General features: G+C 39.1%; 3 protein-coding genes across 3 annotated transcripts; 1 reads left to right on the top strand and 2 right to left on the bottom strand.

The window, feature by feature from the left end:
- Positions 1-1243: 1243 nt before the first annotated feature.
- Positions 1244-1864, bottom strand: BDCG_17969 (uncharacterized protein). Its single transcript, XM_045427009.1, has one exon. The coding sequence runs from the start codon at positions 1690-1692 to the stop codon at positions 1516-1518; it is 177 nt and encodes a 58-aa protein (XP_045282909.1). The 5' UTR covers positions 1693-1864; the 3' UTR covers positions 1244-1515.
- A 9880-nt stretch (positions 1865-11744) lies between these two features.
- Positions 11745-12291, bottom strand: BDCG_09339 (cytochrome c oxidase assembly protein COX16, mitochondrial; the record flags this gene model as incomplete). Its single annotated transcript, XM_045425123.1, has 2 exons — positions 11745-11825; positions 11968-12291. 2 exons carry the CDS (start codon positions 12289-12291, stop codon positions 11745-11747), a joined length of 405 nt encoding a protein of 134 aa, XP_045273685.1.
- Positions 12292-12530: 239 nt separating this feature from the next.
- Positions 12531-16730, top strand: BDCG_09340 (nuclear pore protein). Its single transcript, XM_045425124.1, has 5 exons — positions 12531-13262; positions 13350-14019; positions 14113-15094; positions 15172-15929; positions 16021-16730. Exons 1-5 carry the CDS (start codon positions 12736-12738, stop codon positions 16342-16344), a joined length of 3261 nt encoding a protein of 1086 aa, XP_045273686.1. The 5' UTR covers positions 12531-12735; the 3' UTR covers positions 16345-16730.
- The last annotated feature ends 133 nt before the right edge of the window (positions 16731-16863 follow it).

Genomic DNA, 16863 nt, shown 5'->3' on the forward strand with positions numbered 1-16863 from the left:
CTAATCAATGGGACGATGGGCGGTTGGTTAATGGCCTGTTGTTATCATCTATCTATTCGCCGACAGATGGTGGTGGTGGTGGTGGTGGTGGTTGGTTTGGCTGGCTGTCTGGCTGTCAATGGTAATCCATATATAGTTATATGGAGATATGAAGAGAAAAATACTCTTGTCGAGAGTGAGGGGGCTGCGAGAGAGAGAAGAGAGAGAGAGAGAAAGAAGGGAGAAAGAGGGGAGAGCAGGAAGGAAGAGAAGAATATACTCTCTATCAGCGCGTCGACAGCGACCGACCCGCAAGCGCGCATCTAGGATCCAGACAAGACAAGAAGAGAATCAAAAAAAGGATGGATTCATGGATTCATGGATTCATGGGCGGGATCGACGACGCTGGTTGCTGCTGGGTTACAACTTGCTCTCTGTCTGTCTGTCTGTCTGTTTGTTTGTCTGTGTCTGTAGTTAGGAGTTACGGACGACGACGGCTTGAGCCTTGATTCCAGTAACTAGTTATTAACTGAACTATTAAATATTACATTCTATGATAATTGCTATGCTATCCTTCTTCTTCTTGTTATCCTCGTCATCATTCATCCGTCTTGCAGGCTCTATTTTATCTACGGTTTAACTATCGAATTTCTTCTATTCTTTTTACCCCGTTTAAATCTTCGCTCCTGCAAACACTCCTCACCTTTTCATTCATCCACAGCGGCAAAAATCTGAACTCAAAAAAAAAAAAAAAAAAAAAAAAAAACACATAACAGAGTAAGCACTTAAAGAACCCAGGCCCATGGCTCTCGAACCCTGACTGTTTGCTAAGAAAAAAAGGAAGGAAAAAAGAACAACACCCAGGTTTCGTTCTAGAGTAAGTTCACTATTATTAAAGTGTATGATCAAATATAAGAGAAGATCCATTTTAATTATTATTATTGTATAGAGAGTACTCCGTATAATATCATACATATCTCTACTCTGTTTTCTTTCTCCCAATTAATTAATTAATCCCTCGGCTTTTTTTTTTTTTTTTTCTCCCACAGCCAATGAATGAATGAGTTAATTAAAAAACGAGGGTTCAGTCCCTCCCCACACTGAACTGAACTGAACTAGACTGGACTGGACTGGACTGAACTGGACTGGACTGGACTGGGAGACACCAGACAGCAGCCCGTACCTACGTACGTAGCATTATTGTTATATTATTATTATTAGTTAGTGATTTCTTTTCAGGAGAGGAGGAGGGGAAAAAGGCGTTACAACGTTTAAATATTAAATAATGATGATGATGGAAAGTCGGTGTGAACGCGTGGCTAATAGGTTAACTAACTATAATAGTTAATAATAATGAATAAAATAAAGATTTAAACTACGGCCCGTTAGGTTAGTTTACTACTACCTAGCTACTACGCATAGTTAACTAGTTACTACGGAGTTACTCCGTAGTGTTGGCAACAAAAAAGCATAATTCCGACTTCTTCCCCCGAACTCGATGGAAACCTCCAGCTTCCAAGCAAGCAAGCAAGTAAGTTAACTAGCAAGTAGCACAAAGTTTGTTCGGTTTTGGTCGGGGGTTCGAGGGTAAATGAAAATGAAAATGGAAATGGAAATTGTCAATGTGTTGAATGTTGAATAATAAAGAACATTTAATAAAATAAAGAACGGGGGCTGGCCAAGACGGCGAGAGGAGCTATTGCGTTGCGTCATTGGGGCGGTTCTTGTCTTCTTGGCTGTTGGAGTGCATTGGAATAATAATAAGAATGGAAATAATATGGGGGCGCGCTGTATGTATGGTATGGTATGGTATGGTATGGTGTGGTATGGGGGAGGAGAGAGGGGAGAGGCGGGGCCTAGGCTCTGCGTTTTTCTGGTTCTTTTTGTTCAACTGTCCTGTCCTGTTGGAACTTGAATTCTTTTTCGTGCGTTGTACGTACGTACCATGGGTCCATCCATGGGTCTTCAGAGATAAATATGGGGTAAATTGGAAGGAATGGAAACGGCGCCGAGAGGAGAGGAAGCAGAGGAACGGGGGAGCGGGCAGGGAAAAGTCAATCATAGGTAATACCGTGCGCGATGGGTTGCATTCGGAATGTTATTGTTTATTATTATTGTTAACCAACCCTTGGGGTTTGGTTGTTCTTGGGTTTCTTTGGGTGTTTGCAGTTAGACTGTTTTTTGTTTGTTCCTTTTCAATCGATGTGCAGAGAGGGATTCATTTTTGAGTTCAACCAAGCTATGTTATATATATATATATATATATATGTATGTATGTATGTATGTATGTATGTATGTATGTATGTACAGTAACTGCTACAAAGATGCAAGATTCGAACAAAAACTATATATTATGATTTATTATGTATGTTAAACAAGCCTCAATCGCTCGCTTGCGCTCGCTTATTCAGCTTGAAAAACGTGCTGTTTAATCCCTCAGATTGAATGTAATGAGATATCCATGAATATGAACAGCTGCATGTGACTTGTATAGATGAATTTCATGTAATTCACAACTGTTAATAGAGAACAACTACATAGAAAAAAGATGAATAACACTGTAGCAGTTAGACTGACCGTGTGACCGTGTCTGGGACCAGGACCAGATTTTTTGATAGTCCCATTACCAATTCGACTGATCCCATTACACGGTTTTATCATTAGATAGTAGTCCCATACTGTCCCAGTGGGACTTACTGTCTACTCTTGTCACATTTTCCAAATGAGACCATGATTTCCACTTCTCAATTTAAATTATTTTTATTGCTTTAAATGACTTTAAATCTCATTTGAGTGTTACCAAAAAGTGTTACTTTTTAAAAAATTAAAAATAGTCTAAAAAAAACCTTAAAATGTCTAAAAATAGTAACTTTATGCCAAGAATGGGACTAAATGGGATCAAATGGGACCACTTTCTCATTTTTTTCAAGTCATGGTTCCATTTTAAGATCTGATATATAGTCACTTTGCATGGTTTTTTGATAGCCAGTCCCAGCGGGATTCACACCAAGAAATGTATGAGACCAGATCAAATGGGACCAAACATGAAATTCATGATCTCAGCGGCCAGTCTAGTAGCAGTGTTGTAGAGTTAATATAGAAGCTTCAAGTAAGATGTAATTAAATATCAGACAGCTCATATAAAGATCTTAGAACTACAATATACATAGTTAGCAATTGAAATATATCACAATTTACTTCAATTAATTATCAAATCATCTAAAATACAATTGAAGCAGTTAAAATGACTGAATATAAGTAGAGAACTGAAAGAGAAACAGCTCAGAAATTATGAAATTACAGCTAATAATAGTGCAGAGCAAGCTCAGCAAGCTCAGAGAACTCTGAAGACTCAGCAGCTTATTAATCTGTCTGTATCTGCTTTTCAGCAGTCACATCAGCAGCTTACTAATGCATCAATGTCTGAACATAGACTATAACTGCTGATAGAATAAATAGTCAAGAAAGACAGTGAAATTATTATACAGCTGTATAAGATGAAGCTCAAGAGAGATATAGTACTGTATGAGAAGAAATTCAAGTCTCAGCTAAAAAGAATAATAAATATAGAATCAGCACTTACTCACAGCTGTGATATCAAAGTCACTCTGTCATACAGCTCATATGAGAAGAGTTATGATTCATTTATTAAGTATATTATAATCTCTAGTATGTTGAAGAGAGTCTGTGTAAATTATCACTATAATTCACTGAGTAAACACTGCAGCTTGCAGTCTGATAAGTAATGAATCATCTCTATAGTATGTAAATTTATTAGTAAAATGTATATATAAAATATATATACTGATATGAAAATAACAGAGAATCAGCAGTTCTTCATCTCTGTCAATACAGAGAAGAATGAGAAGAAGAAGAGAAAGAAGAAGAAGCAGACTATCAGTGTGAAGCTGAGTCAGATAGCTCAGTCATTCAGTTCAATTAAAAAGAAACAGATAATATTTATAACTCTGAAGAATAAAGAGAAGAATGATGAAGTAAGTGATAGTGAGATTACAGAGTTGAAGTTATTATAACTGTAAGTGAAGATGCACTGACTCTGTAAGATGAAGAAAGAGATGAAATATTTATATAGAGAGTGAAATGAGACTGTGAATCTGTTACAGATAACTCAGCTCAGTTAACAGAGTGTCTTCACAGATATTACAGCTCTGATTAAAAAATTCAAAAAATAGAGAATGATGTGAGCAGACTGTATAAGCTGTATAAGATGTGAAAATAAGCTTGATAAGATATTATTACTTTTTTCTTTTCTTTAATAATTAGTATCAAATTGAAATGACAGTTTTTTATATATTCAAAGATCTCTATTTTAACATCTGATAATAGTATTATGTAGACAATGAAGAAAAAACAGCAGTAGTAGAAGAATTAGTTAAGAAACTGTAGAATCTCTGAATATATCTCATTTAATATATATCTCTTATCATTCTCATCTAGCAAGACAGTTAACTGATTAATATCTGTAGTTTAAGAGAGTGTAATGTATAGCTAATTATGTGAGAATACAGAGTTTCTGAGATTAATATTAACTATAGAAAGAGACTGCTTCTGAGACTTATTAATTGTCATTACAAAGCATGAACAGACTGAAAACTGATAATAAGTCATATTAAATGAAATCTTAATAGATTGAGCTTGTAGATCAATCTGTGATAGTATATGAACTGAACTCTTATACATGCTGAATATAATCTTCATCTCAAGTAAACAGATTATTATCTGCTGAATAATTATTCTTATATCATTGCAGAGCTCTTCAGACAGTTGAAGATTATACAGAAGTATAACAGAAGTACTCACTTTCAATCTCAATATAAATAGTGACAGAACTGAACAGTTAATAATAACTAGATATTTATAAGAGAACTTTTCACAGCTCAGAACTAGATCATCTGTATAAGTTATATCTACAGTATAAAACATATGAATATTATCTGATATAACTGTTATAATCTGTTCATTAATGTGAAATGCATTCTGATTTAATACAGTGAGAATAGTATAGCTTTCAAAGTAATTAGAGTAGACTGCTGCAGTTCTAAGTTCAGCTGTAGAAAATACTCTTTTATATAGCACACTGATGTCAGCAGTCTGATAAATATAGAATGAAAGATTAACACAGTCAATACAGTTCAGATTATATAACATTTGATTAAGTTAATTCACAAATATCATATTATCATTATTCACAGTCAGTCTTATATTTCTTCTCAAGTGCAGTACAGTTAACTGCTGTTATATATATAAACACTGCAGACAAGCTGTAACAACTGCAGTATGACTATCACATAGTATAACAGATAGAGTCTGTGCAAAATCATTATTAAATATAATAGATATATCATTAAAAAGCTCATCTGATGAATATAAATCTTGAAGAAGATAGTTAATAATCTTCATATAATAGCAGTGCTGTATGAAGATTTCATCTTAAATAATCAAGTCTACAGTCTGCAGCAGACAGCTCAGTTCACTGTAAATAATTATCTTTAACACAGAATCTGTATTCAATTTAATTGAGATGATAAAACATGAGTGAGCAGTTCTGTCACATGGTAAAAGAACAGCTGCAATGTCAGAGAAAGTTATATAAAGAACTGTTTTTTCACCTGTATATAAATAGCTATAGAGAGCTCTGTAAAGAAATGTTTTATCAGTATCATCAGAATCTTGTAGAAAATAGTGAGATAACTGTAATTCTATTGCAGTCAGAATTGAATTATATGTATAATATTAATTATCATTCAACTGCATCTGTAGAGCATCTGCAGTGATAATTTTCTCTATAAGATTATAGTTCTACTTCTCAAAAAGTAGCTGATTTTCAATAAAATTATCTCATACAGAGCTGCATGCAGGCAGGTCAAAGTCTGTAAGAATCTTGTCAAACTCATACAGAAGCTGTTGAATAAGAAACAGATTATAGTTATAATATAAATCTTCTGCAGAAGTATTGATAATACAGTCTGAATTTATCTGATATAGTTGATATGAAAGATTATCACAGAGAGTATGATAAAAACATGCTCAGAGAGCAGATGAATCTGCAACATTTTCATGAATTAATACAGTGACAAATACTGACTGCATGCAGTGAGCAGTTATAAATATAACAGCAGATTCAAATGTAATAATTCACTTATTATCATTATATAGAAGATCAAGTGCCTGACATACTATATAAAATGTAGAGTGATAAACACTATTCATTATTCACAGAGTCTCAAAGCTTGATGAATCACATATGTTAATAAGAAGCAGCTGTAAAAAGAACATCTCATTATTATATGAACTGAGATGAGATAGATGATCAACTGATCTTCTCTTCATACAGCTCTTTCACCTCTGATTACATTTGTCTCAAATAAAATGATAGAGAAATTCTTGATAGAGATACTGAACATTCAGATGTGAATTATTATAGACAAAGAATGCTATGAACTTAAATATGTTATTTATTAAATATTCAGTAATATGTTCATAATCTTCACATTCAGATTCAGAGAAGTAAATTATCTGACAGTTCAGTAGATGAATAGATAATATCTTAACAGATGAAAACTTCTGATAAATACAGAATGTGAATATACATCATACAGTCTCAGTTGAGCTGATATAACACTCATACAGTTAAATATCAATCTCATTATTGAAGTCAATGATATGAAGAGCAGTGCAGTTCAGGCCCTTGTAGATGTATTTATTAATGTATTTAATGACTTCAACAGAGACACAGATCTCTACATTTATATATGCTTTATATGTGTGAATAAGATAGAGATTGTATAAAATAACTCATTGATTATCAATTACAATCTCACTATTATTGACAGTATATTTAAAGAAGATAGATGAATTATACTCTTATCTGTACAGAGAATAGTCATTCTCTTCAACAGCTATAGCACTCTGAAAAGCTTTGAGAAAACATTTTATACATCTATCATTCTCATGACAGGGGCTCACCCTGTCAGTATTACATAAATCATGAATCATGAATTTACAGATCAATTTATTTAATCTGTCTATATTCTCAGCAGAGCTTGATAGCTCTGCAGATATAATATCATTAATTATATTAGACTGTAAAAACTGCTCAGAGTTCTCTAGTCAGATCAACAGATACATATAAGACAGTTCATGTTTTTAATATTCAATTATTCATACTCTGATCAACATCAGTCTGAACAGCTGTCTGAATTTGAGAATATCAAGAAAATGAAAAATCTTCATTATAAAAACATATACAATCAAATCTGAGCAGTCTGCTGCAGTCTGATCAGAGAGCAACTCACAGATAATCTTCTCTTACTCAGAGTTGACTGTGAATGTAATGAAAAGAGTTAAATATCTGTAGTTGAAGACAATTATCATAGAATTCTGAAACAGTTTATACATAAAATATTCACTGTTTATATAAGAAGCAGATAATATCACATAGTGATCAAGCTGCTCATGATCTGTATTATCTGCCTGTATAGTATTACATAGATCACTATATTGATCTGCACAGATTTTCAGTTAGTGAGCACAGACTCAGTTCAGCTGCTGTTCATCAACATTTGTATAGATATTAACTAAATATTATTGAAATAGATATTCAGTCTGAAAAAGAGAAGCATCAACATCATCTCATTGAAAAAGATTATATACATATCATATATGCAGAGTCAGGTTATAGCTGTCATACTCATCTTCATTCTTAATAGTATTATCAACATCATCATCAGAGCTGTTACAGGCAGGTGAGAGATCTGCAAGTATATTTATATCAACATGTCAGCTGTGATCTCTGAAAGAAAAAAGTAGAACATAATACAGTGAAAGATATAACAGACTGTAAGAATTAATATATATGAGACTCAAGTCAGTATCAGGCTGTAGACTGACCGTGTGACCGTGTCTGAGATCAGAACCAGATTTTTTAATAGTTTTATTATCAATTTGACTTATCTCATTACACGGTTTTAACATTAGATAGTAGTCTCATACTGTTTCAGTGAGACTTACTGTCTACTCTTATCACATTTTTCAAATGAGACTATGATTTTCACTTCTCAATTTAAATTATTTTTATTGCTTTAAATGACTTTAAATCTCATTTGAGTGTTATCAAAAAGTGTTACTTTTTAAAAAATTAAAAATAGTCTAAAAAAAACCTTAAAATGTCTAAAAATAGTAACTTTATGCTAAGAATGAGACTAAATGGAATCAAATGAAATCACTTTCTTATTTTTTTCAAGTCATGGTTTCATTTTAAGATCTGATATATAGTCACTTTACCTGTTTTTTTAATAGCCAGTCCCAGCGGGATTCACGCTAAGAAATGTATGAGATCAGATCAAATAAGATCAAACGTGAAATTCATGATTCTGATGATCAGTCTACCAGGCTGTCATAGCATCAGAAGAATAACACAGAGATGACAGACACTGCTAAAAGTGTTCTGTATAATAACTGCAATCTCAGAGACAGTAGACAGATTCTCATGATAATAATCATTATCTGTCTTCAGCTGTAGAACAGAGTTTAAACTAATATACATAGCAGAGCTGTTCTGTAGTATCTTTCATACAGACTGATAAAGCTGAATAAAAGAATTAATCTTGAGAATATTAGCAGTTATAACAATATAATAGAAGAATATGAAAAAGCAAATAAATGAACAGTAAGCAATGTAATACAGATATGATTAAATATACTAGAATGTATAACAGAGTCTGCACTATTTAAAATATCTGTATTAAATCATGAGTTGTGAATTCATGTTTGTATAAAATAGACATTCTTATCTAGCTCAGACTCTAACAGCTCTTACAGATGATAGAGTTCTCTCTGTATTTGAAATAACACTGAGTCACTAGTAGTCAGATAACTCAGATATGAATTCTGCTTACACTTAATAGATATAAATATTAGAGCAGAGTTGTAGTTCTGAATATACTTATAAAAATACTTTGTATCAGCTGTATTATCATTAAACAGCTCATATAGCTCTTGTAAGAGTTCTTTGACAGACAGCAGTCTTACAGTATCTCTTACACAGCATGTGAAAAACACTGATAGAGTTTTTAATAACTTATGTATATATTCATTAATTCAATGCTTAGCTCTGCAGACAGAGCAGTAGACATTTATTTAATTAAAATTAAGTGATTGACAGTGATAGATGTAGAACTGAAAGCTGCAGAGAATAGATCAGTGACTGTAAGTGATTGAAGAATTAACAGCTGATTCAGAGATAGTTGAGCTGATTCAATTATTAAGAACATCAAGAAACAGCTGCTCTGATGAATTTATATATATATAATCTGTATGAACTGCTGCAGCAGCTGTCAGATAATAGCATTTGATATCATGAGCATATTCATAATTGAGAGCTCAGCAGTTGTTACAGTTCTTGAACATATAATTGATAATACAGAACAGATGAGATGAATAGTCTTCATAGCATGTATCACAGTGTGACAGCTTAACTTACTGTGAGTTAAGCACAGAAGCAGCTACATCTCTCAATGATAAGTGAGAGATTTGAACTGAATGTGTCTGATGTGCATGACACTGGGCTTGACAGCATGTAGAGCATGTATGAAATAATGCATTGAATTGAGGATGTTCAAATGTGCTGAGAGGATAAGAATTCTCACATGTTAAGCAGCAGCGCATGAAAGAGTATATTAATGAATACACAGATTATAATGAATGTAGTACACAGGTTGTAATGAACATAGATAAGAGTATAAAGAATGTAAATACAGTAGAGAACACCTGTAAAGAAAAGAATGAAGATTATCTATCAGAGTTGTACAGGCCGCAGAGCTGGCTGTTAATCTCAATCATAAATTTGATGGGGTGCATGTGATATCACATGAGGTCACGTTACAGCGTTTTTTGCACGGAAAAGTTGGTTTTTCTTTAATATATAGAGAGATATTCATGAGCCTCATCCCGCTTCATCGAACCCTCAACCACCCTCGCCGCCGACATCAACAGCAACCACATGGACTTCAACTCTCTTATTAAAAGATTATGATCATTGAACTTGTCTAGGCCCTTTCTTTCTTTCCCCAGAACCAGGGTTTTTCTACGTGCGGTAACTAGTAGTAGGTACATGTACATTACATGTTCTATCTAACCTAACTACGGTCCCGGCCTTGGCCCCTCCCTTCCTTACCCATACATACATAATATATTCATCGAATCGGAAAGCCAATGGTTTCGCGAAGAAAAAAGGAGAAATAAATAAATAAATAAAGAAATTATACCCTGAATACATGGAACAAAATGTGGATAAGTCATGTGTAGATGTGTATATGCATATGAGGATCATGCAATGCACAAACAAACACAAATGAACGACGATGATTGCATGAACCGCCCAAAAGAGAAAAACCAAAAAAAAAAAAAAAGAAAATGTCACCAGATGGATATGTTACCCCGTACATCGCGGTTGAAGGAACTGTGCCTCAATCCCACCCCCTGTTTCTTTCGCTTCCTGCCTGCGCGCCTAGGTGTGTATACTCAACCAGGTCGAGGTGGAGGTGGAGGTGGAGGTGGAGATGGAGGTGGAGGTGGAAGGGGGGGGGGCCATGACTGCCATCATATACTACTAACTTATCCTTCTCCCCTTACCCCTCCTCCTCCACTCCTTCGATCTCTACCAGACACAGAAGATAAAATACCTCCATCCCATCATCTTCATGTGACCACACCAAAAAAAAATTCTCCAGAGAATCATTGTGTTTTCCCCCGCTGTTACTGTCGAACTCTCTCTCTTATCGTCCTCCTACCCGCTAGCGTGTATCGTCGTGTCATCATTGTACGGAGTAGTAGGGGGTTGTGGGTTGTGGAATTATCTGCATCGCAGCTCTCGCCCACATCACATCACGGTTAAACCATGAAAATCACAATGCACAATGATGTACAGTGTACATTTAATTACATGCACATGCGCATGCACATGTACGGAGTACATCATTCATTATTATTGCCAAACCCACGAAAACTGCCTCTCTCTCTCTCTCTCTCTGCGAAACTCGTTCAGCGACATTCACGAATCCCTGCCACCCGTTCAATCAACCCTGTTTAGGTTTTGTTAAAATAAAAAAATAATAATAAAAAAAGGAAGGGTGAAAGAGAGGCAAGGTAATCCATGCATCTGAACGAGCTACCCCACATTACCCATTGCGACTTTTTCCTCGGAAGGAGGGGCAAGGGGTTGTTGCACTCTGGCATGAGCGGCTGTTAATGGCTGAAAAGGTTGGGTTAAGTCTTTTCTTTGATTTCCGTCACTTTCCTTCTCTCTCTCCTTTTTATTTTTATTTTTATTTATTTTTTTGTCCAATTCCTCTATGCTCCTTGGCTGCGATGCAAGTGGTTGCGATAAAGTTCCGGATCTTCCACTCGCGCATGTGCACCTGCTAGCGAATATAGCTTCGCCGGATTTCTCAGCTCTCGTTGGTTGGTTGACACAGGATCGGGAAGACTGCTGTAGTGAGAGAAGGGGATAGTTCTTTGGTTTGCGGCAAAATATCGTTGGTGAAAATATGTTAATTATATATAAAAAAAAAGACATGGTCCAAAATAGAAGTGCCGTGCGCCTGTTCTGCGTTCGTTGGCGGATGTGTTGGCGGATGTATTTTGAGTGGAGTGGGGGAGGGTGAGGAGCCCTCCGGTACCCTAGGATGTGTGGATGTAGGGATGTAGGGATTGTATTGATTGCGCTTGCTGGAGCTTTTGCTCGCTTATAATCTACCATCCGGTTCGCCTTTGAATCGCTGTACGCGCTTTTGTTCCCAGTTATCAAGATCCTTGGCCATGAGTTTCTAAATGGTGAGGAAGTTCGTTTGTGGTCAGTAACAGGTAACAGGGTCGATCAAAGTTGGAATCTTCGTAAATAGGTAGAAAGGGAAGAAGGGTAGCAAAGATATATATATATATATTAAGGAATTAAATGAGTGAACGAACATAATATTCCTCCTTCTCACTCCCCAGCACTCTCCGTCGTGGATTCCGTTTGACCTGTGCATCATCGCCATCCGGTCCCTTCAGGCCCAGCCCCATCGCCTCTTCCTGACTCACTTGCTGGACTTTCCGATCGAAGCGCTCGTATCTCAATGCCGTCGCGGGAGTGAGGATGAAGGACCCGGCTAGCATGACGCCAATAAAAGGCAGACCGAAGAGTAGGAATGGGTGTTTTTTGAGATGTGCACGATATTTGGCACCCAACCGTTCGCCGAGGGTGGAGGCGGAGTTCACTGTTGGTCGGAAGCGTTTGGCTTGGAATGACATCGTGAGCAATTGGTTGAAAAGCGGGAGGGATATGGGACAAAGGATGAGGGTCCGGGATCAGAGATTGCTGTGATGTGTTAGTATTTAGTATAATATGTTGTGGTTGGACAAATTCCTCCATCAACCTCCGGCAAAATATTAGCCGCCAGGAAACGTCCGGCGAAATGTTATTCCGGAGTAAACATCCAAAAACGGTTTGGAGCTTCCTTAGAACTTTTTATTGTTGAATGACGACGGAGTAGAAGAAGAAGAAAACGAGGACGAAGAGCGTCTGTCTGGATAACAAGTGCCCGTGCTTCCAGATTGGCCGAGCTTTCCTGTTTCCCTCGCACGTTCACTCCCTATACATTCCTTTCTGTCGTCGCCGAAACATAGACAATCCAACAACATACGTACCAGCATCAAACATTCGAGGAAGCGCCATCTACTAGCGAGGGACCTATCATGTTCCAAAATACTGCTCAGCAAAGCTCCCTCTTTGGAGGTGCAGCGGCTGATCAATCAGCAAAACGAAGTCTATTCGATCTTGGAGGTTCACAAGCCCAAACGCAGCAGCAGCAGCAACCACAAAAATCTACTCCATTCGGGACCTTCTCATCGACCCTATCCAACACGCCGACTCTGATCGGCCAGCCAGCAAGTGCTCCCTCCTTCGGCCAAAGCACCACACAAGGCAATCTGGGCTCTTCGCTTTTTGCGAATCAGCCAGGTGCGCAAGCCCAGGCGCAAGCGCAGCCACAGGCACAGCCAGCGATACAGTCCATTTCCGCTTCTCAGTCTACACAACCCGCGTACTTTAGTAGCTTGTTGGAGCGTGGTAAGAAACGCCCACATCCATCTATCGGAGATGTTGCTTCCGCCGACCTTCCTAATCTCCAGCTTGGTTTGGATGATATTCGGAGAGCTGCGCGGGGTTTGGGGGCGGCCGGTGAGCGCGGAGGACAGGGGCCTAAACGTGCTGATAATAAAGCGTAAAACTCCGCCTTTGCTCATCCATTTTTTATATAGTTTACTTTATGACAATGCAATTTTTGCTAATGCCTAGTTGTCGTCCCCAGACATTACTCTCTGGCTGCCTCCGGTATCTCCCCGGGCCAAGTTTTGCAGGATCTAAAAATGTTGGGTAACCAAACCACGGCGAGCAGCCCGTTCAAGCATACCGATAAGTTCGATCCCGACAATCAAAAGTTCCTACGACAAGTTCAGCAGCGTGGGAGGGAGGCGATAGTTGCTGAAAGTCTTGCTCGTGTCCGTAAGGACTTTGACGCGTTTCTCGAGGAGAAAGTGAACGTCAATTGGGACGAGCAGCGTCAAAAAATCTATGAACACTTTGGTTTGACGACCAGAGATGATTCTGCGCGGGGGAAATCTGATTCTTCCCGCGGCGCCTTCGGGAAATCAGCAACGCTGGGACGGTCCGCTGGAGGACCAGGAGTGCCGCGGAGTGGAGAAGCGAGTGGCAGGCGCAGCGTATTTGGTCGATCAGCGTTGGGGAAATCTGTCATTGGGTCTCCTTCAATTAGTGGGCGTGCTCCCCAGTCTCTTTCTGATTCTGTTATGCGGAGCGAAGGGGCTGCCGGTATGGCGTCCGCTGATTCTCGTTTCCTGAGGGAAAAAATTCGGCACTTTGCGACGAACGTTCAGGCACTCAATGAAGCAAGACTTCAAGAAAGGGTGTTCCCAATTCTACACCAATTTGCAGAAACTGAGCGGGTCGCTGGAGGGGATGTACGTGAATTATTTACGGTCTCCCTTTTCAAAAAAAAAAAAAAAAAAAAATCTATATTATTTTTGCTAACGGGCTTTTCTTTTTTTTTTTAGGTTCCACGGCAATTAATTGAAGCTTATCATGCGTTGATCAGCATGGTAAATGAAAGTCCAAACTCCACTAGCCTTTCAGAGCCCGGTGTACTCAAGGAACGCCAATTTGCGGACGACTACCTAGATGATACTTTCCACTCCGTTGGAGCGACGAGGATGAGAAAGAGAATTATTGAAGGGTCCAGAAAGTTTTTGGAACAGTTGTTTTACAAAGAAGTCGAAACTATTATTGCAAAGAACCCCCGCGAAGCCCAGCTTGGTGGAGTCCCTTCTATAACCAACAAGATTCGCGCCTACATTCGCCTTCGTGCCGCACGTAAGGACCTTGCCCCTGATGGCATGGAACTCCAAATGGTAGGCCAGGATTACTGCTGGATCCTCATCTTTTATCTCCTCAGATGTGGCTTTGTTAAGGAAGCAGCGGAATATGTGAGCCAGGATCCGGGATTCCGGTCCCTTGATCACAAGTTTGTTACCTACATGACAACCTATGCCCAGAGCAGAAGACTTCCTAGAGACCTTCAGCAGAAAATCAATGGAGAGTATCAGCAGCGCTTACGCAATGCCCCGGAGAATACCGTCGACCCATATCGCATGGCATGTTATAAAATCATTGGTCGCTGTGACCTGAGCCAACGTCGGTTTGACAGTATCGGGCAGGGTGTAGAGGATTGGATGTGGCTACAGTTCGTTTTCGCCAGGGAAGATAGCCGAACCGAAGAAGTGGCTGGAGAACTCTTTGGACTGGAGGAAATTCAGAGCGATATCACGGAAATTGGGCAGCGGGTGTTTGGAAAGGGTCAGGATGGTCCGGGCGGCTATGGGACTTTCTTCCTCCTCCAGATCCTCGGAGGCATGTTCGAACAGGCCATAGCGTGTCTTGCGGATCACGCGCCGATCAGTGCTGTGCATTTCGCAATTGCTCTGGATTTCTATGGACTACTCCGCGTTTCCGACTTTTACACGTCAGGCGACGAACTTTGTAAGCATTGCCATAACCAGTGTGGGGCCTCCTAGACTGTTAACCTTAAATTTTGCTAACGAAAACCTGTGCAACAGTGACCTTTAGCACGAAGCAAGCTCCTCAGATCAACTTCGCATCACTCATTACGCAGTACACTCGCGAATTCCGCACCGGATATGTTGAAGCTGCAGTCGATTATTTTACCCTTATATGCCTGAATGCGGATCTTCCGGGAGAGCTTGGCAAATCACAAGCCTCAGTCTGCCATGAAGCACTGAGGGAATTCATTTTGGAGACTCGAGACTTCGCCATTCTGCTAGGAGATATTCGCAGCGACGGCAACCGAATCAAGGGCGTAATCGAACGGCGGCTCAAGCTCATCAAACTTATCGACCAGGAGGAATTCTTAAAGACCATCACTGTTCAAGCAGCAGCGGTGGCTGATGATAAGGGACTCATTGCAGATGCCGTTCTATTATACCACCTGGCGGAAGAATACGACAATGTTATCTCTATCATCAACCGCGCCCTTGCGGATGCCGTCGCGGTGGATTTGGGTGACTCAGCAAAGAAGCTGCAGCCCTTAAAACCACGAACCACACCGGACAGCCAGGGACAGCCACAGCAGCAGCCCCAACAAGCAGGTGCCCCCACTGAACAAGGAAGCAGCCTTAGTCTCACGGCGGTTGACGATCCGGTTGTCCTCGCTAAGAACATGATTGGCCTCTATAATACCAACGCGCTTTACTATCAGAAAATACATCAGATCAACCGGGATGCATGTGGTTTGTTGCTGCGCACGATGGAAGCAAAGGCGAACGTTGAAGCTGGGAAATGGGCTCAGGCACTAGATGTAAGCTTTTTGCATTTTGTTTTTCTTCCTTGGCGTGCTTTAATATCTCGCAGTCTCTAGAAAAGAGTGGACTGACATTTGACCTCAACAGGATATAAACAATCTCCAAATACTGCCATTGCGAGCTCAGGGCTCGGTCCCATACATTCGTAGTGCCGCACAGGCATTCCCATCCCTTCCCCCGGTCATCTCTAGAAATGCCGGCCAGCTAATTATGTGGAGTATGATGTGCATCGGTCGCGAACGAGAAAGACTTCAACAAGGAGCCTATGCGAATGACATGAGACAGAGCTTGGCGGATGAGCTTCTCGTGATGGCGAAAGACTTAATGGTTTTCGCAGGTATGATCAAGTACAAGTTGCCGCCGCGGGTCTATGAGATGCTAGCTAAAGCGGGTGGAGAGATTGGGTTGTAATGATGTTCTGAGTATTTGTTTGACGTGCTGGGTAGAAAGCGCTTCTTATATCCTCTTCTTTTAAATGCAGCTTTTTATTTTGACATTATTTTTGTTCGATATATTATCTGTTTATGTTTGTTTCGTACCCAGGAAAGGTGATTGGCCCTGCCTGGCCTTGGAGATGGATATACCTATACCCATTTAAACATACTAGGAAGAAATAGAACAATGATGTCGTATTCCTATTTCTCACATTTGAAGCAATTGATTTTAATGTGCAGAATATTTAATCTAGCCCAAGCTTTGTCCTGCGGCAGATCGAACTCTGGGGATATGAACAGTCTTCGGAGGTGAATAAAAAGCAATACACTATAGCCTGGTAATTTTACATCCACCCAATCGAGAGACTGTTCAATATATATATATATACCCAGCGCTATTATTATTATTAGTCACTCTTGGCGTTGGCGCGGGTTATCCCCACTTGCTCGCGCCTTTCGTCGCCGTCCCAAGCTCAATTGAACCTCAAATATTCCT

The sequence above is a fragment of the Blastomyces dermatitidis genome (genome assembly GCF_000003525.1).
Source record: "Blastomyces dermatitidis ER-3 genomic scaffold supercont1.15, whole genome shotgun sequence".
Classification (NCBI taxonomy): Eukaryota; Fungi; Ascomycota; class Eurotiomycetes; order Onygenales; family Ajellomycetaceae; genus Blastomyces; species Blastomyces dermatitidis.

What these genes read in the sequence shown, in the direction of transcription:
- BDCG_17969 (XM_045427009.1), bottom strand. Translation starts at nt 1,692, where the DNA reads ATGACGCAACGCAATAGCTCCTCTCGCCGTCTTGGCCAGCCCCCGTTC.
- BDCG_09340 (XM_045425124.1), top strand. Translation starts at nt 12,736, where the DNA reads ATGTTCCAAAATACTGCTCAGCAAAGCTCCCTCTTTGGAGGTGCAGCG. An exon ending in AGCGGGTCGCTGGAGGGGAT is followed by an intron (nt 14,020 to 14,112) that starts GTACGTGAATTA and finishes TTTTTTTTTTAG; the next exon opens with GTTCCACGGCAATTAATTGA. An exon ending in AATGGGCTCAGGCACTAGAT is followed by an intron (nt 15,930 to 16,020) that starts GTAAGCTTTTTG and finishes TGACCTCAACAG; the next exon opens with GATATAAACAATCTCCAAAT.